This window comes from Acartia tonsa, chromosome 9 (assembly GCF_053477335.1).
Source record: "Acartia tonsa isolate MP-2025a chromosome 9, ASM5347733v1, whole genome shotgun sequence".
NCBI classification, from domain to species: domain Eukaryota; kingdom Metazoa; phylum Arthropoda; class Copepoda; order Calanoida; family Acartiidae; genus Acartia; species Acartia tonsa.
Window position 1 is genome coordinate 38,486,166 of NC_137268.1, and position 25,400 is coordinate 38,511,565.

The 25,400-nt window shown below is 31.3% G+C and overlaps 1 protein-coding gene across 1 annotated transcript in view; it reads left to right on the plus strand.

Annotated features, from left to right (window-relative positions):
* The window catches only part of LOC145328886 (uncharacterized), a 54,794-nt gene that overhangs the window by 24,328 nt on the left and 5,066 nt on the right, over positions 1-25,400 (plus strand). The window contains exons 6-12 of the mRNA XM_080172822.1: positions 3,870-3,991; positions 8,801-8,855; positions 19,875-19,943; positions 20,567-20,635; positions 21,687-21,820; positions 23,137-23,226; positions 25,186-25,249. Coding sequence (XP_080028948.1) covers positions 3,870-3,991; positions 8,801-8,855; positions 19,875-19,943; positions 20,567-20,635; positions 21,687-21,820; positions 23,137-23,226; positions 25,186-25,249 — 603 coding nt within the window. The remainder of the gene's footprint in view (positions 1-3,869; positions 3,992-8,800; positions 8,856-19,874; positions 19,944-20,566; positions 20,636-21,686; positions 21,821-23,136; positions 23,227-25,185; positions 25,250-25,400) is intronic.

Below are 25,400 nucleotides of genomic sequence, written 5' to 3' on the forward strand. Positions count from 1 at the left end.
ACAGACTTACCATATTTTAAGAGTAGCTACATTACTAATAAATAAATAGATTGGATAAGGAATACTTTATTTTTTCTTCTAATAAAATGAAAATTATAGTTTTGGTTTATATTGATAACAATAACATCTTGAGAAAGAAAATTCAGAGAATTTATTCCTGTTTTGTTGTATGAATGTTCAATATTTCAAACCTGTCTTTTTTCTTTTTTTCCAAAGAATAATATTTATAAATAGATTTTGCTGACCAACTATGCTTTAGTTGCAAAAGTGAAAAACTATTTTGCCTGCATTAAAAAAATATTTTTTGTTTGTTTTAAGCTCAAGTTCACTTAATATAGATATATTCTCTAAGTAGATAATAGTTAATTATCGTATCGTATTATAGATAGCTTTCCATGGGTATTGAACTGAAAAATTATATAATCAAAACTAATTTTGTTAACCCCTAGTGGCTGAAGGCCCTGGCTAAGAAAACTGGTACAAATTTTATGATTTATATTTTAATGTTCTTGAAAAATTGTCTATAATACGAAATAGTGGCATTCTTTTTTTTTCTCAATTTTTTCTTTTTTTTCGGGGGGGGGGGTATATTTTTTGAGATTTTATATAAAGAAGGGCATAAAACCTACCCATAAACATTTATACTTAGATGTAGAAAATGTTCGCTTTAATGTATTAGAAAATATTATATATTGTGTATTGAAAATGATTTGGAAAGATTGTCCTGTCAATCATATATTTTACAACAAAAAAGAATAGAAATAGGATAAAAGCATGGATATTAATATATTTTGTGCAGTTTCGATATTTCCAATTTTAAAAAAGGGCTGCATCCTCCATATATTCCAACCAATAAGGCAAAGCAATCATTAGATGCATCCACTAAATTTAAATTCAGCCAACATCAGCTTAAGTTATTGTAACTTGTTGTCCTAGGAATCATTTCTCCAAAAATCAGTTGATTAGGAAAATTATATCATACAAATTTTTTCTTTAAAAAATCAGCATATTTTAAAAGAACGTACTGTGAATAGAGTTTCTATGCTTTTATCTTGCCAAACTGTTGTAGGAAGGATTTACAGACCCAATTTTTTTAGGGAAAAAACCATGCTTTTACAGATAATTTGATTAGAGTTTCTTGTTTTGAAAATTAAATGCTATTGTAAGTTTTTTTTTATTAATTCATTTACAAAGATATTGAATTGCTGAACATACAAAATTAAAAATAGGAATATCTAATTTTAGTTTGAATTAGCAATAAAGGTACTAAGAAAGAGAGGGAATGTCTGATTGGGCCAATAGGTGTCGCATCGGTACATACATTTAATTTCATTGGTTGAAATTTTGTACACATCTTGTTACGAATGCATGTTTTTTTTTCATTTCATACATAGATAAAAGTCAGCTGTAAACAGTATATTTTCTTAGTAGAAAGCTTTGCGGAATCAGAATTGATTGCCCAAAAATTTCGTTTAAATTTGAAAGCTTCGAAACGAGGGGGATTCTTTAAAAAAAGGTTAGGCTGGCTACTCGCTGGTGAGGCAAAATTATTTTTGTGAAAAATCCTCCAAAATCGAATAAAAAAATTTACAAAAATTAAATAAAATCTTAAAAGGGTTATTAACATTTGATTTTGTTTAATTCTTGTAGATTTTTAATGTGCTTTTTGATGATTTTTCACAAAAATAATTTTGCCTCACTATCGAGTAGCGAGTCTATATTTTTTTAAGAATCCACATCAGCTTGAGTCGAACGTAAACAATACTTTTGTCTGCTAGAAATGTTCCTTCTTAGATTTGACGAAAAAAGGGTTCAGAATATGCTTCTATTCTTATATTTCTATTGAATTAGCTATTCTGGAATTTATCAATTAATTTCCTAAATATTTTAATTAATTGCATAAGTCTACTTTTATAAATTAGAATTTTTTTTACAACAAATATAAATTAAAATAAATTAGTGTAATTTTTTAGTTAATGTTACTGTGCTAAAAATAAGTTCAGTATTTTTTTTCCTAATAAATATACATATACTAATACTTTTAGTTCTTGGAATATCAATTATCTATACCATGTAAAAAAAATGGGTACATCCTTATAAGCGAAACAATAACATAGGTAAGATAATATATTTTCCCGTATCGCTTCAAAACCGATTAATAACCGGTTCTTATCCATGCTGAAAAATCATGTATAGCATCGCATTACAGACAACCTTTCAGGAATAAAAATTCCATATGAATCTAACCCAAAACTACTTAAATATATCATGCTTAAAATGGACATACTGACATTTTAAGACTTGATATAAGAGATGATTTGCTTATAACATTATACAAAATAGTCCTAGGAATCAATATTCCAAAAATCAAGTAAATATTGTTTTTTTTAAACCAAAAATCATCATGTTTAAAAAGAGCTTACGGACTTTCTTGTATTGCCAATAGAGTTGCTACGCTTTCTAAATAGTACCTAATAGTACATAACATATATACCCATACATAAATTACATAAAATAAACGTGATCATTACTTAAACATTTGACTGTAAATTACACTGGTAATTTTTATCTTATTCATTGGCTCAAAAACTTTAGATATTTTTAGTTAATTTGATTGGTTGGTTCCAAACTGGTAGAGTCAAAACTTTTCAAAGAACACAGTAATAGTGTTTGACTGATTATGACGTAACAAAAAAAATAGCCAATGAGAGGCCAATATAAATTTTACCATTGGTCAATAACGGCCTCTCATTGGCTATTTTTTTTTGTTACGTCATAATCAGTCAGACACTATTACTGTGTTCCTTTTCAAATAGTAACATTGATCAACAGAAGGGATGATTTTGTTTATCAACTTATCGCCCATTGTCTTATGATGAACTATTGTTTTCCTAATTAGAACACTTGCAACAGTATAAATTATAATATGAATAAAACAATTATTACATGCATAGGGAAAATAGTATATAGTGTATGTATGTAAGTTAATTAGTTGTTAAAAGTACACTTCAGGTATATAAAGGAACAAGACAATGGTCGATAAATTGATGTACTTCCACAATGATCATACACAAATTACAATTACAATTATTGGTTAAAACGTTTAAACACTCGACTAAATGAACCAACCAATCAAAATTCAATAAAAGTCCCCAAGGTTTTTAAGCTAACGAATTATTAAACCTTATTATAATACTTTGGGGACTAGTATAATCAACAACCCAATGTCCCATCCGTCCATGAATACAGTTGTGTTGTTGTGCTGAACAAAGATGGCTACATCCATGACAGAGCGCCTAAAAGGTTTATTTGAGAATGGTTAATGCAATTCATGAATAATTTGTTAAGATTTTTTTAAAAAGTAGGTTTCGGGTAAAATCCGTAAAGGTTATGTGTTATAAGTTAAAAACAGTAGTAGAACGATAAAAATTTATGTTAACCTTTTTAACAAAAATTTTGTTTATAGTTCTTTTCAATAAGAAATACACACATTTAGTGAATATTATCGTTCTACTACTATTTTTAAGCCTTAAAACACACACCTTTACGGATCCTATCAGAAACCTACCCCTCTCTTTATTTCTTGCCAGTTACATTTAATGGAAAGTAAAATAAAATTTTTTTATAATAATTCCAGTTTTGTTAGCTTCGATGGGCCAAAGGCTTGAACTAACGAAGCAAGTATTGATGTATGATCTTCATTTTGTTATTCGTGAAAAATTTGCTTTGATAAGATACATTATTTTTCATTAAGGCTCAGTATCAATTTTAATTCGATATGATCGAAACCATACATGAAAGATTAATTAATATCCATAAAAAGAACAATGTATCAATCTAATTATGATTTAGCACGATAATATTTATAGATCTGGAAGATGCTGGGACCGAACATTGCGAAGGGTGGAGCTATCTGTAAGATTACCGAGTACATCAGAATGTTGACCGCCTGTGCGTCCGTTCTTAACCTGGCGGCTGTCAGCATTGAGAGGTAAATACAGGGATCTAAAGGGATAAGTCAATGGCCGATAAATTGATAAACATACCCGATAATGTTAATCAAAATTACCCCTTTTGTTGATTATAATAAGTGATTGACACGTTTGAGCACTAAACATAATGAACCTACTAATCAAAATTCAATTAAAGTCCCCAAAGTTCTTAAACTAACGAATAAGATAACGTTATTTTGAAACTTTGGAGACTAGTATAATAAACAGCCTTAACTCCCTCAATAAGTAAATAGCTCTTTTTATCTTCAGAAATATTTTATATATTCTGCATTGGTTATATTTTTTTCAACTGGCACAAAAAGTAAAAATCATATTTGATTGAAATTTCAAACAGACATTTTTTCATGAATACTAATTTTTAATTGAATATCAAATTTTGGGATGTTGAATGCTCTCATGTTGGCTATGATTGGATATTTCTTTTAGTTTTAACTAAAATAACTAAATTGGAACATTTAGTCTAGAATCTTGTTCTTTGTTCAATTGAAAATTTATATATCGCATCGTATTAGAAATAGCTTTCCGCGGATATATAAATGAAAAATTAAAAGATTAAAGCAAAAGGCTCGGCTTAACAAAAGTAGTATTAATTTTATTATTTATATTTTAATATTCGTGGAGAATTGTCTGTAAAACGAAACTTTACATGATTTTTCAGTATAGCTAATAACCGGTTCTAATCCAGCGGATATTACTCGGTTTTTCTAAGCCATACTGGAAAGATTGTCTGTTGTTTTACAAGAATGCAAGACAATAATAAGATTTATTAAGATAAGTTAGCCACATCTTAACTTATAATTACACAACTTGGTCAATAAAAATAATGGATATATTGACAGGGGGAAATTTGTCGTCAATTTTTCTTGTAATATGGATCTCATTTATTGGTCAGTTTGTTCATCCGGTAGTAGGAGAGGGGATGGAGAAAAGGGGGTCGATTGAGAGTATTTTTATTTTAGCCAATTGCAAGCATCAATTTGTCAGAGTATATGAAAATCTGGTGCAACATCCAAGTAATGATATATCGATTATACCAGACAAGATATGAACAAAATAATAATTTCTAGTTTCTTTTTACTTATTGTCCAAAAGAAAAGTAACTATATGCAGGGAGGGAGAGGACATTGCGTTGTTTATCACACAAGTCCCCAAAGTTTTATAATACCGTTTACTCATTCGTTAGTTCAACAACTTTGGGTACTTTTTATTAAAGAAGTTGTATCAACATTTTCACTTTTTATTTAAGATAGCTAGCCGGCTCTTTTAGTAAGTAGTAGATGTAAAATTTTTCATAGAATTCAGATATGCAATCGGTTTTTTTGTAGACCTCTTATTTTTTAAGTAATTTAAGTTTTTTTTAAAAATAATTAAGTCGGTTTTAGAGTACTAAAACGCAACAAAATAAAAAAAGAAAATGGCCAGTATGAACAAAAATAGTAAGATCTTTAATTTGACACCTTACTTTTAAAATTCTGTTAAGTAATTATTGAAAAAATCTATTTTGTTAACCTCGGATTAATCAAAATTTTGAAATTAAAAATATCCTCTCACAGGCATAAAAAGTATGTGTTCATATATACTTTTAGAATGAGAAAAATAATACGAATCCAGTCTAAGCAAAATTGAAAAACTTTTATAAAACTAAAATAAAAAATATAAGTTTATTTTAAGAATTTTAATTTTCGGCTTTAAAGGGTTAGCTTGAATAAAACCTGAACAGAACCTAAACAAAAGACAATGCAATGTAGCAGATATTTTATAAACACAAGAAACAATAATGTATTTTTAACTGCATTGTTTTGAAGTTTATAAACAGACTGATGCATATTTGTTCATAATTTTTCATTCTTTACATGTTCTGTAATATCACTATATTTATTGTAGTATCTATTGTGTATATTGTATGAACGACAACGTTCTCCTTTTTTTTTGGTAATTCTATTGGTTAACTTTATAGGTTAAGCTTTGCGATTCGTCAATTTTTGCGATTTGTGATTGGCTAGTTTAGTAGTTACAATTCTTAAGAAAAACTTTTTTATTTTTTTTATTTTTTATTACAATTTGTTAAAACTTTTTCAATTTCGCTTAGAATGGATTCGTAATATTTTTCTGATTCTAAAGGAATATATGAACCCATATTTTTTATGTCTGTTTGATAAAATATTTAGGTTTAAAGTTTTTATTAAACCGAGATTAAAAAAATTGATTTTTTCAATAATTACTCAACAGAATTTTAAAAGTAAGGTGTCAAATTAAAGATCTTACTATTTTTGTTCATACTGGCCATTTTCTTCTTTTATTTTGTTGCGTTTTAGTACCTTAAAACCGACTTAATTATTTTTTTAAAACTTAAATTACTTAAAAAATAAGAGGTCTACAAAAAAAACGATTGCATATCTGAATTCTATGAAAAATTTTACATCTACTACTTACTAAAAGAGCCGGCTAGCTATCTTAAATAAAAAGTGAAAAAGTTGATACACCTTCTTTAGATTTGTTGGTTTATTAAGTGGCAACTAATTGCAATCTACAGAAGGGGTTATTTTGTGTATCCTCATTGGGGATGTGCATCAATTTATCTGCGGCCATTGTCTTTTCCCTTCAGATCCCTGAACTATTTGTTAAAGTTTGCTTTAATATGTGTGATATAACTGAACTAACGGCTGGCCACATTGATTCCTAATGATGATACTCAAAATTACCCCTTCTTTACGTTACAATTAGTGGTTTGGACACTTAACTTAATAAACCATTCCAAATTCATGAAAGTCCCAAAAGTTGTTTAGTTGTGGAAGAGTGCAATAAACAGTCCAATGTCCCCTCCCTCCCTGATAAGTTGAGTCCTAAAAACTTCTGATTCCTACAACGATTTAGAATATCATAATAGGCATAGAAACACTTTTATAAATCTTTTGCAGTAATGGGGGGGGGGGGGGAATAAATCCCAAATATTAAATTTGAGTTTAAAAAAAGAAAAAAGAAAAAAAAAATTTGGGGGGGGGAGATATTTTTTCTTGGTGTGATTTCTCTTGGGAGGATGGTGGTACCCTACCCAAAAATAGTTTTAGACCTTCCCAGGGGTTGAGAAGCCAAATTGTACAGAGAACCATATCGGTTAAGCTGTTATCAAGATCATTAGGTACAAACCGAAAGACAGACTAATATACATCCTTTTACTGTTACATATGGATTAATGAGATAGATATTAAAAGACGTATTTTATCCATGATTCTACTAGTGTAACAAACACAATTTTATTCAAGCATATTCTTATTCAATAAGACTTTGTTAATATGAATATTTTTATTCTGGTTCAAATTCAGTGTGAGAGGAGACAATGGACTGTTTATTACACTGGTCTCCAAAGTTTTCTTATTGGCTTTACAACCTTGGGGACTTTAGTGATTTTGGTTAGATTATTAGGTTGAGTGTCCAAACATTTCAACAACTAATTTCAATTCAAAGAGGGGATAATTTTGTGTTTAATTTTTTGGGATGTACATTAATTTATAGACCATTGTCCTATCCCTTTAGATCCCTGGTTTAAAGTAAACAGAATCTAACAAATACAGTACAAAGACTGTTTTATATAAATTGTATCGCTCACAATTTTAATTAAAAAGTAAATTAAAATGGTTGATTAATCTATTTGTTAAGAAAATTAAAAGGCTTCTTGCAATCTTAATTTCAAAACAAATTTTTCAAATTTTCCATTAAAAATTTTTGAACTAAACGAATTTTTATCCTGGTTTTAACTTGTTTGTGACGGTGAGTTTATTTAATTTTCTTATTAATGTTTTCAAATTTTGTGTCTCTTTCCAATGTAGAAAATTTTTAAAATTATTTTCTAATATTTTGTAAGTAATCGATATGTTTAATAGATTATATTTAAAAGTACGTAAAAATGTAATTAAATTTAAAAGCAATGTGATCTTAATCTTTTAAAACTGAATTACTTATTTTGAATAGATGTAAGTAATTTTTATAAAAAAAAATCAATCAATCAAGGGCGTCCAAGCTTTTTCTTTTTTTTTTGGGGGGGGGGGAATCAAAATTCAAATTTTTTTTAAGGTTGGGTTATCTTTATATCATATAGGCAAGGACTTCCAAGCTTTTCATTTTTTGGGGTAGGGAGGGGGGTAATAAACCCTTTACCTCCCCCCCCACCCCCATTGGACGTCCTTGTTATCAATATAGGGATAGCATTTGCATAAGTTTGATAATTACATACTCTTTTTGTAATTGTGTATCTCTTTATGTCCTTACATCTGTAATAATTTTCTCTATTTTACTTTATTCTCTTTCCTTTTTTCTTTTCTTTCTTTTTCTTTTTACAAAATTTGTCTTTCATTATTTCGCCTTTTCTTTTTTCTTCTTTTTTTATCTTTAGCTTTTTCTTTCTATCTATCCTTCTTTCTCTTTCAACTTATGTCTGTGTTGTCTTATGTTTATCATGTATTTAAATCATATTTGCGGTGATTTACACTCAAAATGCCTAGTCGATCACAAATCCTTCCATCTCTTTTAAAATAATAGGTTTTTAGTTTTTTTTTATTGTTTTAGATAAGGTTATATTGAATAATTGGTATCCTCATCGCTTAGGGCATTGCTTGTCTAGGCACAAGTGTTAGGGTCCCCCACAGAGGATAGGGAATGGATAAAAAAAACTATTAACTCTTTTCTTATTTATCTGACAAAGAGAGGAGGAGGGAGGTTCAGTGTTCAATAGGCACTTTCAGAGAAAGAACCATAATCACAATATACTCAATTCCTTTTTTTAATTTTAGGTACATAGTGGTTGTTCATCCAATCAAATCAAAGTTCCTCTGTACGAATGTTAAGGTAAAGATTATTTAATTTTGACTGTTCAGATAATTCTAGGAAGGGAACATTGGGCTTAAAATTTGGTACCCAAAGTATTATAACCCCGTTATCTTACTCGTTGGCTTAAAAAAGGGTACTTTTATTGGATTTTGATCGGTTAGTTTTAAACTCCAACTTTTCAACCAAAATTTTTTTCTATTGAAGGATTAATAAAATTTTTTTAAAAAGGGATGAAAATCATATAATAATTTTAATTTCAATGTGCTTCAAGCACCACCTGGCAAAATCAGTTCCTTTAAAAATTAAGGGCCAAATAATACAAGTTTATGGTACGGAAAAACTGTTTGATCAATAAGGAAATTATAATAATGTTATGCCAAGAAGAATAATGCAGGGAGGGAGGGGATAATGGGGTGTTTATTATACTAGGCCCCAAAGTTTTATAATAACGTTTTCTTATTTGTTGGCTTAACAACTTTGAGGACTTTTACTGAATTTTGATAGGTTTGCTCTTAAGTTAAGTGTTCAAACGTTTTAACCAATGATTGTAATTTACAGAAGGGGTTACTTTCTGTGTCAACATTGGGGAACTACATCAATTAATCGGCCATTGTCTTATCCCTCTAGATCTCTGGCCAAAAAGAATAATGTAACTATAAAGAATCATAAAAGGAATGGAAATGAAAAATTTGTTTGTGGATTGTTCAACTGCCCAGAAAGTCAAATTGTAATAATAATCACACTTAGAATTTATTCATATGTACTAAAATAACTCATTGTACTTAAGACAACTTTGATTTCTATAATAAGGGCGGGTATAGGTTTAGGGGGGAGGGGTTATACAAAATTTTATGGGGGTCATTTTTTTCTAGAGGCGATTTCTGGTGGGTTGTGCTATCATTTTCCAAAATATTTATAATCCTTCACGTGACCTATGAGATGCATTACTATTTATGAGAATTATTTCGGTTTAGCAGTTACCGGTAAAATTACTTTAACTACATTAATTCTATTGATTATCTGACTTTTATTTAAAGTTGTGTTTTCAAAGTGTAGTTTATTGCATAGTAAGATTTTGGACTTTTTCACACAATTGATAACTTAACACAAAATATTTTAATGATGTAACTGTTAATTTTATTAATAAATTGACAATCTTAAACTAATTAAAATAAACAAAAAAATCTTCTAAAAATCGGGCAATATTATAAATTTTTAACATATGAGTAAAGTTTGAATATGTAATACCTAAAATTATTTATGAGGCTTCACACACAGAATTCATTTAGTTGTCAATACAATGTAACAATAATATATAAACTGTTGTACAGGTGATCAATATTATGATCTAGTTGACGGTAAAATGTTCCTGGTAACGATTATCTCCAAAATTTATTATTGATACGGTGAAACTCATTAATTGTAATTCGTATCCCAACTTTAAATTTGTAGTTTTAAAAAAGAAAAGAAAGAAAGAAATCATTTTTTCTATGGACAATTTCACTTGGAAGGGTGATGGTACCCTCCCCCAAAATAGTTATAAACCTTCTCTGGACCTACACTATAAAGGAGAGCCATATCGGTTCAGCATTTACATTGATCTTTTGGTGAATACAAACAAAGAATATATTTTTGCATGTTTAAAAGCACACCCAGGGCTAAAACTCATTTCCATTATTTCCCCCTCATTACAGAAAATTAAAATACAAGCATTACCTTTCACAAAGAAGTGTCCTAAGTTCAAAGCTCCCAAAGTTTAAAGTTTTGATTCATCGGGGTTCAACAAAATAGATTTTTTTAATAATTACTCAACAGAATTCAAAAAGTGAAGTGTTAAATTAATGATATTACTATTTTTGTTCATGAGGGCAATTTTCTTCTATTAAAAAAAAACTTAAATTACTTCAAAAATAAGATGTTTACAAAAAAAACGATTGCATATCTAAATTCTATGGATCATTTTACATCTACTACTTATTAAAAACACCGAATAGGCATTTTTTTATCACAAAAGTTAGGACACGTTCTTTAAGCTAAATTCATTATAGAGCTATTTAGTTCTTTAGCATTTAATTTTACTAAAGATACAAAAATACAGAAAGACATCTTGTTACTTTATTATCTTGGATATAACGAGAAAAACGAATAAAAATTATTTTTGTTTTTAAGTAGCGCCGCAGAAACAAACAACAAATTAAGATGGGCATGGTTGATTACTTCAGACAACAGATCCTTTGATTGCACGATCTTTTTCCAAAAGTCCTGACTGTCCATTTTATTGAGTTGCGCTAGATTTGTACCAAGGCATTCCCCTTACTCTAATTATAAAGGTAGAGCATCTGGCATAGCAACAGTAGTAACCATTTTAACGTCTTTGGTTATGAAGCATTATTTTGCCAAGATTCTAACCTTTCACGTTCCTGACAATGTCAGGATGCGTTACGTTTTACGCCACAGTCACTGGTTAGTGTAATCATAGAGTTACTGCGCTATTAATAACTACCGGCTACGCCCCCTAGAGGCGTCTAAGGGTACTTGAGAAGAGGGAGTTGAATTTGAAAACCCAACTTTTGATTGATAGATCAGAAATGAAGGTCAATCTGATTAATGATTGCATAACTTTGGAGACTTGCAATTATTATTTGCACGGCCCTGTCTCGAATAGAAGATTACATTTGTTTTTGCATTAATTACATTTCATGAAGCTTTACAATCTTAGAATTGATCTTGTAGGGATGCCATTTAATTTTTGCGCAATTATGTCCAGTACAAAAAAGCCTTATATGACATTATGTAACTGGTACTTTACTTTTTGTCAGGCCTAGCTATTCTAACAATCAATTCTATTAAATTGTGGACAAAAATTACGAAACCTTGTGGAGTAAGGTTGGATTACAACTTGTTTTTCATGTAGCTGAAGAGGGGTGGGTAAGAAGGGGAGGAAAAGGGGAAGGGGGTTGTGGGGAAATTTTCCTTTAGATTTGTTTGTCAGAATCACATTCCCTTTTCCCTGACTTTTTGTTTCTAGCTGGGTTTTTCACAGAAAATGTCTGATGAGCAAAGCACTGATAACACCCCTTTCTCTTTAAATAATTGAAAAATAGGGGGGATTGTTATTTTTACTCTATGACTAAATCCTGTGGAGAGCCTTAATTATGCAGAGCTTTCCATTAAAAACAAAAATTGGGTTATTGAATTCAACTCTTCCTTCTCAAGTGCCCCTAGAGGCCTCTAAGGGCGTAGCCGCTTGTCTATTTTAAAGTAACAGGATGTTTGTCTGCCTGTGTGTATGTATGTTTGTATCGAAGGATTTCGCTAACCCCTGGACCTATATGGTTCTCTTTTACAGTTAATGGAAAGTTTATAACTATTTTAAGGTGGAATGCCTCCACCCCCCAAAGAAAAATCGCCCCTGGAAAAAAACATCCCACCATAAAAATTAATCTTTTGAAACTTAAATTCGTGTCGTCCCCCCTCCCCCTCGTTCCCTCAATTTTTTTTCTGGAGGCCTCTTGAGGTGCAGCCTCTAGTATAAGCATAGTACATTAAATAATGCATACTTGGCCTACCATGTACTAACAAAAAAAACCTCTGAAAAATTTTGTCAAAGAATTTCTGTCAAAATTTCTCAAAACTCAGGTTTCAATTCAAATTTCTTGGGAATACATTGTGTAAGAGTTCATTCAGGTTTGGTTGCCCATTTTTCCAGGATTATGACAATCCTTATACTAAAGTAACAGGATGTCTGTCTGTTTGTGTGTTTGTGTGTTTGTTTGTACCGAAGGATCTCGCTAACCGCTGAACCGATCGGGTTCTCCTTAACAGGGTAGATTATCATAGGTCCCGTGAAGGTTTATAACTATTTTGGGGGAGGGTACCACCACCCTCCCAAGAGAAATCACAAAAAAATCAAAATTTCTTGATTTAACAAAAAGAGTTCAACGAAACATAAACGTCAAACGCAACACATGTCTTCTAAAATAATAAATTAGGCTATCTAATTCGACTCTCCCCCCTCAAGTAGCCGCTAGTTTACAATAAATCAATAATCCACATTTAAAAAAAACACCAATGTTAAGCAATATACAACTTACGTAGTTGGACACACAAGATTTTCATGTTTTCTAATAAAGTGAAACGAGCAGCGGGCTAAAAAAACTATTATCCCCTTCAACCCCCTTTACCCCTATTAATAAATGAACGATATGACCAATAAATGAGTTCGGTGTTAGCAAGCTAAATTTACTTGGATTTTTACCCTGTCATGATATCCACGCATATTTTACATCCATCGCTATAATTTCTATAAATATCTCCTTTTAAAATTGTAAAATGCTGAACCTAGTAATAGTGTCTAACTTTTTATCTTTGTGACGGAACAAAAATCGAAGGATGAGTGGGGAGGTGGGAAAGGAAACCCCTAAAAAAGAGATGGATTTTTGTTACGTCACAAAGATAAAAAGTTAGACACTATTACTAGGTTCTAAAATGCTTCCCTTTTTAGTTGATAATTATTGGGAGAATAAATGATTGTAGATTTATTTAAACCACAATGATACCTATCTCCCTGATTTAAAACATTCTGAGATTTGAAACTAAAGTTCTGTCGATATACATCAAGTTAGGTTACAAATCAGTGAACTAAAGGGATAAGACAATGCACATTGGGGCAAATCAACCAAAAAGGGGATTTAATTATTTAGTACCCTTAAAATTCATCTCACAAAAATTTTATACTTTTTTGTAGGTAATTTAACAACAAACAAATTTGCTTTTATATTTTTTTCTGTCATTTGAAAGGAACATTGAGATAAAGGTCATTTTATGAAGGTAGATAGAAAATTACCAGATTAACCCCTCCCGAAAATATCCCCCCCTTACCCTATCCATCTATCTATCCATCTATCTATCCATCTATCTATCCATCTGTATATCCATCTATCTATCCATCTATCTATCCATCTATCTATCCATCTATCTATCCATCTATCTATCCATCTATCTATCCATATATCTATCCATCTATCTATCATCTATCTATCCATCTATCTATCCATATATCTATCCATCTGTCTATCCATCTATCTATCCATCTATCTATCCATCTATCTATCCATCTATCTATCCATCTATCTATCCATCTATCTATCCATCTATCTATCCATCTATCTATCCATCTATCTATCCATCTATCTATCCATCTATCTATCCATCTATCTATCCATCTATCTATCCATCTATCTATCCATCTATCTATCCATCTATCTATCCATCTATCTATCCATCTATCTATCCATCTATCTATCCATCTATCTATCCATCTATCTATCCATCTATCTATCCATCTATCTATCCATCTATCTATCCATCTATCTATCCATCTATCTATCCATCTATCTATCCATCTATCTATCCATCTATCTATCCATCTATCTATCAATCTATCTATCCATCTATCTATCCATCTATCTATCCATCTATCTATCTATCTCTCTATCCATCTCTCTATCCATCTCTATATCCATCTATATATCGATCCATCTATCTATCCATCAACTATTCATCTCTTTATCCATCAACTATCAATTTATCCATCCATCAATCTATCCCTCTATCTATCCATCCATCTATCCATCTATCCATCTGTCTATCCATTTACTTATCCATCTATCTATCCATATATCTATTTATATACCTATCCATCTATTTATCCATCTATCTATCCATCATCTATCTTGAATTTCGTGTTTAAATGTCTAATTAGGGGTTTTGATCAGAGCAATATGAGAATTTTTTAGTAGCGCAGCTACCCTATCACTAGCTTTTTTGGCCTTTTAAAGTGTAACTAGGTTAATTGTAGTCCGATTTTAGTGTTCAAAGTGTCAAATTTGGGGTCATGGAATTCATTTCAGTAGGAGGGGAGGGGATGGTGTAAATGGGGGTGGATGGGGATCCTTATTTTAGCAAGCTACAAGTTTCACTTTATTTTTATGTTTAATAAATCCATTATAAATGTGGGCATGATTAACATAAATTTTTATTAACTAATATCTATATTTATAATGATATTATGATTCTTAATTACTGTTTATATGTACACTAGCGGTTTCGCCCCTAGCCTCTAGGGGATTTGCCCTAAGAGGTAATTAAGCAAGGATGACAACATCCATGAAAGAAGCGAAGCTCTGAAATGGAAGGACAAACGAACATTAACACTTGTGAAGTGTCAGAACTGAATATTAATGCATGTCTATACAAAATTGTAATTAAAACTGATTAAATACATGTTACTGTTTAAGGACATACTGACGTTTTTAGGACTTGATTATAGAGATGCTTCGCTTATAACAATAGACGTTATTGAAATAGGAATCAGTATTAAAAAAATCAGATGAATAGGATATTTTTAACATTCAAAACCATTATTTGTTGTCAAAAAAGTAAAAATCAGCTTGTTATAAATGGATGTACGGACTTTCTGGTAACGATCATAGAGTTGCTGTGCTTTCTAAGTCGTACCTAACTGTTGTAGAAATCAGTATGAAAAGTTTGAGATCGATAGGACAATTCTAGCCTGTTTAAGTTAAGTAAAAGAGCTAACTGTACCAGACGTACGGACGGACCGATTCTAATTATAGAAATATGAAAAAATTGAGGGGGATTTTTATTTTTGAAAAAGATCTTTAAACAACCACAGGACCAGTAGATATATTCCCTGAAGAGTAGAATTCAATCAGTTTAGTGGTTAGCGAGATCTTAAGGGATGGGCAGACAGACAAACAGACATCAAGCTACTTTGTATTATATATTAACACCTAGGGATCTAAGGTACAAAACAATAACCGATTAATATGTACATCCCCAATATTGATACATATTTAATAAATTATATTACAAAATTATTTGTCTGTAGATGACAATTAGTGGTTGAAAAGTTTTGACACTCATCTTAATGAACCAACCAATAAAAAATCAATTAAATTTCCTGTAGTTCTTATGCTAACGAATATAAAAACGTTATTATAAAACTTTGAAGTTTGGGGACTAGTGTAATTAACAGTCCCCTCCCTTTCTAAATAAAACTGCTGACTTTAAACATGAATACCCTGTAACTACATAATTTAAAAACAAAGCATTACCAATAGACAGACAGAAGACTACTTGCTAATTCCAATTTAGAATAATTATAAGAACCTCACGTTATTTGCATATTAACTTTACCTTTCTGCAGTGAGGTAGGGGACATTGGGCTGTTTATAACACTAGTCCCCAAAGTTTTACAGTTGTGTGTTCAAATGTTTTAACTACTAACTTTAATCTACACAAGGGGTAATTTTGTGCATTATCATTGGCGATGTACAATAGAACTTGAAAATATTTATTATTAACTTTAATTCTAAGTCAGAATAAATATTTACCAATATGTCTATGTTTTTGTGTCTTTTATTTATTTGAATTATATCTTAAGTTTTGACTTTAAAAGCGCATTTAAACGCCTTTTCTTACAAGCTTTTCGTGCACCCACGTTCAGAAAACGGGCTAAAAACCCCTACGGGGGCGCGGGGGGGTAAATGAAACCAGTACTGGCGATTAAAATATGTCTTTGGGTAATCAAATATCGTATTTTTAGCCGGTGGCAACCGGTGAAAACATGTTTCCTCTTACTGTCTTCTCAAATGTTGATTAAAAAACAAACAAATAAAAACTAAAATCTTGACTTCAACTAGAATTATTTAGGACTAATTTCTTCAATTTGTGTTTTTTTCTTTATACTGTCAAAATATATGTAATGCATGACTCATCAGAAGTTATTTTGTCTAATTACGTTAATTCTAAGAGATTTTAATACTTTTAAAATTGTTGGTGAAACACAAAAAGTATGCCTTTTTCTGTAAGAAAATTTTTGCATTTCTTGACTTCCATGCATTAGAATGCTTACTTAAAAAGCGTATTTTTACGATTCCTTTGAAATCTGATGTACATTGGGTATGATAATACTCATAGAATGTTTAAACCTTGATTTGGGGGTGGTGAATTGTTGCCCCTTGTTGCCCCTATGTGCAATGGCCGGTAAATTGATATACATTCCAAATTATGATACAATAAATTATCCCTTCTGTAGACAACAATTAGTAGTTGAAACGTTTGGACACTCGACTTAATAAAGCAACAAATCGAAATTTAATAAAAATCCCCACAGTCGGTAAGCCAACGAATAAGAAAACTTTATTATAAAACTTTAGGGACTAGTCCTGGGAGGACCTACAAGGTATTTTAAATAACAGACTAGAACATTTCCCTTATATCGTTTCAGGGTGGCATACAGGCAAAGTGGATTATAGAGCAGCTTTGCTACTGCAAAATATTGAAATATTGAGATGAGGGTTACTAGGAAACATCCAATGAATTTAAATTCCACTAATGCTTTCAACCTCACATCGGATTTTAGATAGAGCTACATAATGGTATAAAGGGATAGGGCAATATAAAAAAAATAGTGTAGCAAATATATGAACATAAATTATAGACATGGTAGTCGATAGACACAAAAGTCAATTATGAGATTTAAAACTGTCATGAGTTACTATTGAAGCATCTTATAGTTCCAAAAAATGAGCCATACAATACAAATGACCAATAATAGGCTAGTATACCATTGATCAATTTAAATGTATACTGGTCTATCATTGGTGATTTGTATTGTATGACGTCATTTTTATTGGGCACTACAAGCTGCTACGTTATTATGCTAAACCAGAAATACTAGTATTTATGACACTATCATCTAGAAGCTCTGCATTCAAAGGGGTAAGAGGAGGGCAGAAAAATAGCCTAAAACCATGAATGATAGAATGTATATTAATGTTCTTTAAATTCTATAATTTACTTCTTACAATTGCAATAGTAGACAAAAAAAAAAATAATGATTAGTGTTACTTATTTTTAGTAGCGAAGCTACTCTATAATTCACTTTGTCCGTCCGTCAGTCCGTCAGTCAGTCCGTCAGTCCGTAACGCTATGGGGGAAATGGGATTTACTCAGCTCCTATAAAAGATAGAATGCTGAAATTTTTTGACAACATTCCCATTATTAAGGAGCACAATTGACTATAAAACATCATTTGCGGTCGGACCGATTTTTAGCAGGTTTTATGCTATTTTTATATTTTTCACATTTTTCTCCATATCTTCAGTGTTTATGGTCCGATTTTCAAACTTTTTTCAGTTACAGATATCAAAATTAAATTTCCTGTCGTTTAAAGAAACAATCATGAAGGCCAGACTGCCTTTTTAGCAGGTTTTAGGCTATTTTTATATTTTTCACATTTTTCTCCATATCTTCAGTGTATGGTCCGATTTTCAAAATTTTTTCAGTTGTAGATATCAAAATAAATTTCCCGTCTTTTAAAGAAGACAACCATGACGGCCAGACTGCCTTTTCAGCAGGTTTTAGGCTGTTTTTTTTATATTTTTAACATTTTTCTCCATATCTTCAGTGTTTATAGTCCGATTTTCAAAATTTTTTCAGTTGTAGATATCAAAATTAAATTTCCCGTCTTTAAAGGAAATAACCATGACGGCCAGACTGCCTTTTTGGCAGGTTTTAGGCTATTTATAAATATATTTAACACTTTTTTTCCATATCTTCAGTGTATATGGTCCGATTTTCCAAATTTTTAAAGTTTTTAAGGATTAAAAAATTAAATTTTTTGTCGTTTCAAGAAAACAACCATGGCGGCCAGACTGCCTTTTATCAGGTTTTTGGCTATTTTTATATGTTTTACATATTTCCCAAGATCTTTGTTTATTTTGATCCAATTTTCAAACTTTTATGGGATATCAGTATCAAAATAATTTTTCCCATTGTTATGAGCATCTTTAATATAATTTACTTTGACCATCGTCATCATACAAAATAAAACAAGGTTTCATATTTATCTTATCTAATAAATCTATTCTTGATTTTAGTAAAAACCTTTTAAATCTACCTGTACGTATTCCCATCTACGATTTTTTGTGCTTCGCTACTTATGGATGTTGTCATCCTTGTTTTATAATAAAATGGTTATATGTGCAGAACCGAAATATTTGTCCACTGCCATATACCTGTATTTCTAGAGCTACGTGATGGCGAGGAAGGAATCTATAGATTAATTCTTTTTGATAGCGAAGTTTCTTTATAGTACACTTTGTCTGTCCGTCCGTCAGTAATGCTGTGGGTCAAATTTGATTTTTTTCAGCTGCGGAAATGAAAGGTTTAGTGACTTTTAACTATTTAATAATCAAATATTTTTTTCTTTTTAACGGATATACAGCTGCTCATTTTGTTTGTATGTCCATAAATGATTTTTGTTCTGCGCTATTTCTGGACGTTGTCATTCTTGTTTAATACATCATACATTTCATTATTCATTTCCTACGTGGATTTTCTTCAGAATTTATAAACCCTTACCAAATATTGAACAAGTTGCTGCGTTCCTAACATCTAGGGACTTTATCTATTTGGTTAAAGGAGGGATATTAATAGCCTAAAGCAATTCCAGAACAAATATGAAGCTTTTCTGAAAAGCACAATTTAATCTTTTAGAAATTGGAATAGATACCTTAAAATATGTACATATAAATACTTATTTATTTCAATTTGACATAATTGTTTTGTTAATTATTTACTAATTACTTCTATATTCAAATACCAGCAGCTACACCCCTAGCATCTAGGCGCTTTGTATTATAAGGCGCAGAGAGGGACTAGCTTAATTCCCAAGATTTAAATCTGAAAATAAAAAAGCCTAAAACCATCACAAGAGCTATGTAAAATAGAGAACCCATTCTTTAGATATTAAGCTTCAGACAAAAAATCCTTACTACTTTATAAAATAGGATATTTATTCCAACTATGGATATTTTAAACTAGCAAAACTAGACAATACAAATAATGTGCATTGAAAATTTTAAAAAAACTATCCTAACCTATCAAAATTTTTATATTGGTTTATTTAAATTATTATATAGGCTAAACTTTTTTCTTTTTTTTTAGTGTATTCTGTCAGTAATCTTTGTATGGATCCTCTCAAGTATCCTGTCATTGCCTGTGCTTCTTATTACAGTAAGTAAATCTATAATTTGCTCCTAGAGGCCTCTAGAGGCAAGTTGAACTCTCCCCCCCCCCCCCAACAGACGGACAGACAGGCAGACAGACATCGTTCTTTTTTGTATTATAGACTAGCGGCTACGGGAACTAGACTAGGGGAACTTAAGTAAGGAGGGGGGAAAGTCGACCTCATCCCATATTAAATTAGAGTTTCAAAAGAATAAAAAGAATATTTTAGTGGGGGAGGGGGGTGAAGACACCCTCCCCAAAAATAGTTTAAAACCTTCCCAGGACCTATAAGAAGCTTCACTGTAAAGGAGAATAATATCGGTTCAGCGGTTAGTGAGATCCTTCGGGACAGACAAAAAACGCTTACTACTTTATATAATAGGATAATGATAATGGTTTTAAAAAGAGTTGGGATATCTGTACAATTTTTCATTTTTCAATTTTAGTTTTAAAATCTAAGGGTAATCTGTTTCTAAAGGTGATTTGTCTTAAGAAAGTTAAAGTACCCTCGTCTTACAATAGTTAGAAACTTTCACAGGATATAAAAAGCATCATTATAAAGGAGAGAATACACACTTCTTGTTACTTTTATATAAGGATTGACAAAAATTCATATAAAATATTTTTAGGATGTCTACTCACTGATCTACAGTAACAATGTGACAGAAGTTGAAGTATTTATGTGCACTGAGGACAAGGTAGAGTTGTAGAATATGCTATGTTAGGTAGAGTTGTTGAATATGCTATGCTATTCAATATATTATTACTTGGATGTTGCAAAAGATATTCATGTACTCTAATAAAGTGATACTCGCCGCTTTATAAAATAACAATACCCTCCATCCACCAACTTTACCCAATCCCCTCCTCGGACCTTAGAGTAGCGTATTGACTAATATCTGAGGACTATATTAGCAAACTAAATTGACGACAAGAATTCCTCTGTCACAATTTCCACGTATTCTACATCTGTTGGACCATCACTATTCATTTAATTTTAAAGGGAGCATTATAAACTTTTAAGGTTTGCATATCTCCCATACAGATCAACCTATCTTTATGTGTTTAACCTGAAACTTATATTGGAAAAAAATGAAAAATTCTCTTGATATTTTTATATAATCAAAACAGCACCACACATATTACAAAGTTTTTCATTCATTTTGATTTTATATAAAAAAAATAATGGAAATACAGAATTATGTCATTAGATTAGGATAGTATTTTTTTTATGATAAACTGAGGTGTATTCTTAAATAAGTTTTTGGCTCACTGGCTCAATAAAATCATTGAGGCTCGCTAAAAATTTGGTAGGGAAAATTTTGCCTCACTACAAGCCAAAATTCTCACCATTTTGTGATTTTAAAGATTTTTTAAGTCAGAACTTTTGTTTGAAAGTAAACGCGGCATTTGTTCTTATTTATATTCTTATAAAATCTTCGAAATCAAAAAGCATTTTGGCTCGCAGTGAGGCAAAAATATCCCCACCAAATTTTTAGCGAGCCTCACTGATTTTTAGTGAGCCAGTGAGCCAAAAAGTTTTTAAAGAATCCACCTCTGGTCTATATTTAAGTTTTAATGTTCTCACAATTGTATCACTAACATTTTTCACAGACCGTAACATGAAGCACTTGTTAAGAATATTTGTTATTTATACAGAATTTGAAAGATGTACGATATAGATGCTAAGTTGTCATATGAAGCTCCACACTATTAGTTATACTATGTTTATATTTATCTTATATTCAGGAGTCAGGTAGTGATCCTCCATGGACAGGAAGAATAGTATCTCTGTACCAACTGCTTGTGCTACTGGTTATTCCGCTCCTCCTAAGCACCTGGTGCTATCAAGCTACTATTAGAGTACTTTGGAAGTCAATGGGGTAAGTTTTAATAAGTTAACCCCCCGACTATGGCTCAACATGTAGTTATCCGGTTATAGGTTTTAATCTTGGCCCCACACTGCATCATAACTAAAAACTTTAAAAATTGTTCCTACTGCTGCTATGTCAGTTAGTTAGAATAGGGAGTATGCCTTCTCCCATATTCAGACGCAACTTATTACCATCCACAGTTAGGACTTCTCAGACAAAGGTTGTGCAATCAAAGGGTTCAGTGTCTGTTTTATGTTACCTTACTTAATATACTTGGGTGTTATAGTAGTGCATCCAATAACAAGCGGATGATGCTCTGAATTCTCAGGATAATCACCTAAAAATCGAAGGAGAAGGGTTAATTGTGGTAAATTTTAAGATATTAGTTATAAAATCTTCCATATCATGGTTAATCCTTTAAAGTGGTGAAAGTATTCTGCTGTAATCTCATGTAGGTGGTAATCTTAGAAATATTGAAATTTCTTAAAAGACAAATATTTTCCTCCTACACCTTTTAAAGTTAATTGAAATATGATTAGTCAAGCAAAATTAAATTATTGCAAAATCTGGGATTATATCATTTTCAATATTTCAAACACATATTGCATAATGAAGTTATATTTCATATAAATTAAAGTGAGGGAGATGGGACAGCGGACAGTGATATGTGTGACGTCTTAAAAATACGTCTAAAAGGGAAGGATGAGAGGAGAAGTGGGAAAGGAAACCCCCTAAAAAGAAATGGAGATTTTTATGACGTCACACATAACACTTTTCGCTGACCCGAGGAAGATTTGTTTAGTGAAAAAATCTACCTTCAATTCTAACAGGATGTGTGTCTGTGTGTTTGTGTGTTTGTGTGTTTGTTTGTACCGAAGGATTTCGCTAACCGCTGAACCGATCGGGTTCTCCTTAATAGAGTAGCTTCTCATAGGTCCCGGGAAGGTTTATAACTATTTTCTTGGAGGGTGGGACACTCCCAACCCCCCCCCAAAAAAAATTTTTTTTACTTTTTCGTTTAAAATCTAAAATAAGAAAATGGGTAATCAAATTCGACTCTCCCCTCCTCAAGTGCCCCTAGAGGCCTCTAGGGGCGTAGCCGCTAGTATGTATATATAGAAACATGCTTATGATGTCTAAGTGTCACACCCGAAAAAACCAATATTTATATTTAGAAACATGATGTCTAATTGCCACACCCTTACACAGAGATATAATCTAATTTATACAGAGATTTTTATATTTAGAAACATGCATATGATGTCTAATTGCCACACCCTTACACAGAGATATAATTTAATTTATACAGAGATTTTAATATTTAGAAACATGCATATGATGTCTAATTGCCACACCCTGAGAGGAAGGAACGGCCACCAGGCTAAATGCTACTCTTTTAAATCAAATCAAAGAAGGTAAAATTATTATCTGAAGATATATATTTATCCTCAAAGGCTAGAAAAAAGAAAATTTAGGTGAATATTTAATAAATTAAATGTATAAGAATAGATGCATAACCCAGACAACTACCTGGTTCCAGCAGTGGAACATTTTTCTTCTGCTAGCAAATAGCTTTCTGCTCTTTTGTAGTGACTTTGCTGTGTTAATATTTCCGACGTTATTGGCTGATATTCAAAGACACAATTGAAAGTGTGGACATTCTCCCTACCCCAACATACAGTTATTTGACCCCTGTCCTCTCTATTCTTTTACATTAATATTAATAATGAGTAGGACACTTGGTTACGGACCCAACATGTAAAATCCTCAGATCATAAAAAAACTCAATGCAGATGACTTTTTAAATTTATTCCACGTTTTGAGGGCAAAACTGCTCTCATCATCAGGAATTTTTTTCTTCCATGAATATTGTTAACAAAATACAAATTGAAATATTAATAATAAGTGCAATTAAGGCAAAAATTAAGTAACAAATTCAAGCCACCAAAAAAAATATTATTCCATTTTTGCAATTAAAAAGGAAAGTTATCTTATGCGCAGTATGTTTTTTGTTCTATTTTTGCAGTTAGATATCTATAAAAACAACTTTAACAAGGAAAAAATCAGAACCAATTTTTTGTTATATTTTTTTTATTTACTGGAAGGAAAACAATAAAATAATACCATATCATTTAGAGTAATACTCTCAATTATTTTAATTAAATAGATATGTAATAAACAAATAATAATAAGAGATTTAACTAATTGATAATTCAGGCAAAATATAATTAATTGGTCGAAAATAGTAATAAAAAATAATTCCTAACATATTTTCTTCTTTTAACAATCATAACTTGTTTTTTTCAACAACAAAAAATCATAACAGTCACGGGGATTGATTGACATTACTCTTTTTCAGCAGCTGGCTGGTGTAAAGTGGATACCAAAGAGTATTTGTAGCAGCTGGCTGGTGTAAAGTGGATACCAAAGAGTATTTTTAGCAGCTGGTTGGTATAAAGTGGACACCAAAGAGTATTTTTAGCAGCTGGCTGGTATAAAGTGGACACCAAAGAGTATTTTTAGCAGCTGGCTGGTGTAAAGTGGATACCAAAGAGTATTTTTAGCAGCTGGCTGGAGTAAAGTGGATACCAAAGAGTATTTTAGCAGCTGACTGGTGTAAAGTGGACACCAAAGAGTATTTTTAGCAGCTGGCTGGTGTAAAGTGGATACCAAAGAGTATTTTAGCAGCTGGCTGGTGTAAAGTGGACACCAAAGAGTATTTTTAGCAGCTGGCTGGTGTAAAGTGGATACCAAAGAGTATTTTTAGCAGCTGGCTGGTGTAAAGTGGATACCAAAGAGTATTTTTAGCAGCTGGCTGGTGTAAAGTGGATACCAAAGAGTATTTTTAGCAGCTGGCTGGTGTAAAGTGGATACCAAAGAGTATTTTTAGCAGCTGGCTGGTGTAAAGTGGATACCAAAGAGTATTTTTAGCAGCTGGCTGGTGTAAAGTGGATACCAAAGAGTATTTTTAGCAGCTGGCTGGTGTAAAGTGGATACCAAAGAGTATTTTTAGCAGCTGGCTGGTATAAAGTGGATACCAAAGAGTATTTTTAGCAGATGGCTGGTGTAAAGTGGATACCAAAGAGTATTTTTAGCAGCTGGCTGGTGTAAAGTGGATACCAAAGAGTATTTTTAGCAGCTGGCTGGTGTAAAGTGGATACTAAAGCAGCTGGCTGGTGTAAAGTGGATACCAAAGAGTATATTAGCAGCCGATGACTTTGATAAAATGGCCACTGTACTTTTTTTTACTGATTTAGAGTTTAACTTAATAAGCTAACAACATACAATATATTTTATGCAGCCATTAAAATATATAAATGTTCAATAGTTTTCAGGATACCTTTATTTCCAATTTTAAGGCATTTAATATTTAGGGCTCAAGCTATTGGAGAAGCCAAAGAGGCGGAGACTATTGAAATGGAAACTGAATTTATCCAGGTATTATTTTTTTTAAATTTAATCATATTTTCTTAAAAAGATTACATATATTAAAGCAAGAAGTAAAATTAAAAAGAAATATTTTCTTTTATTTTTCTCAATGGCTACGGTAAATCAGCATATTTGACATATAAATATTGTACTTTTTAAT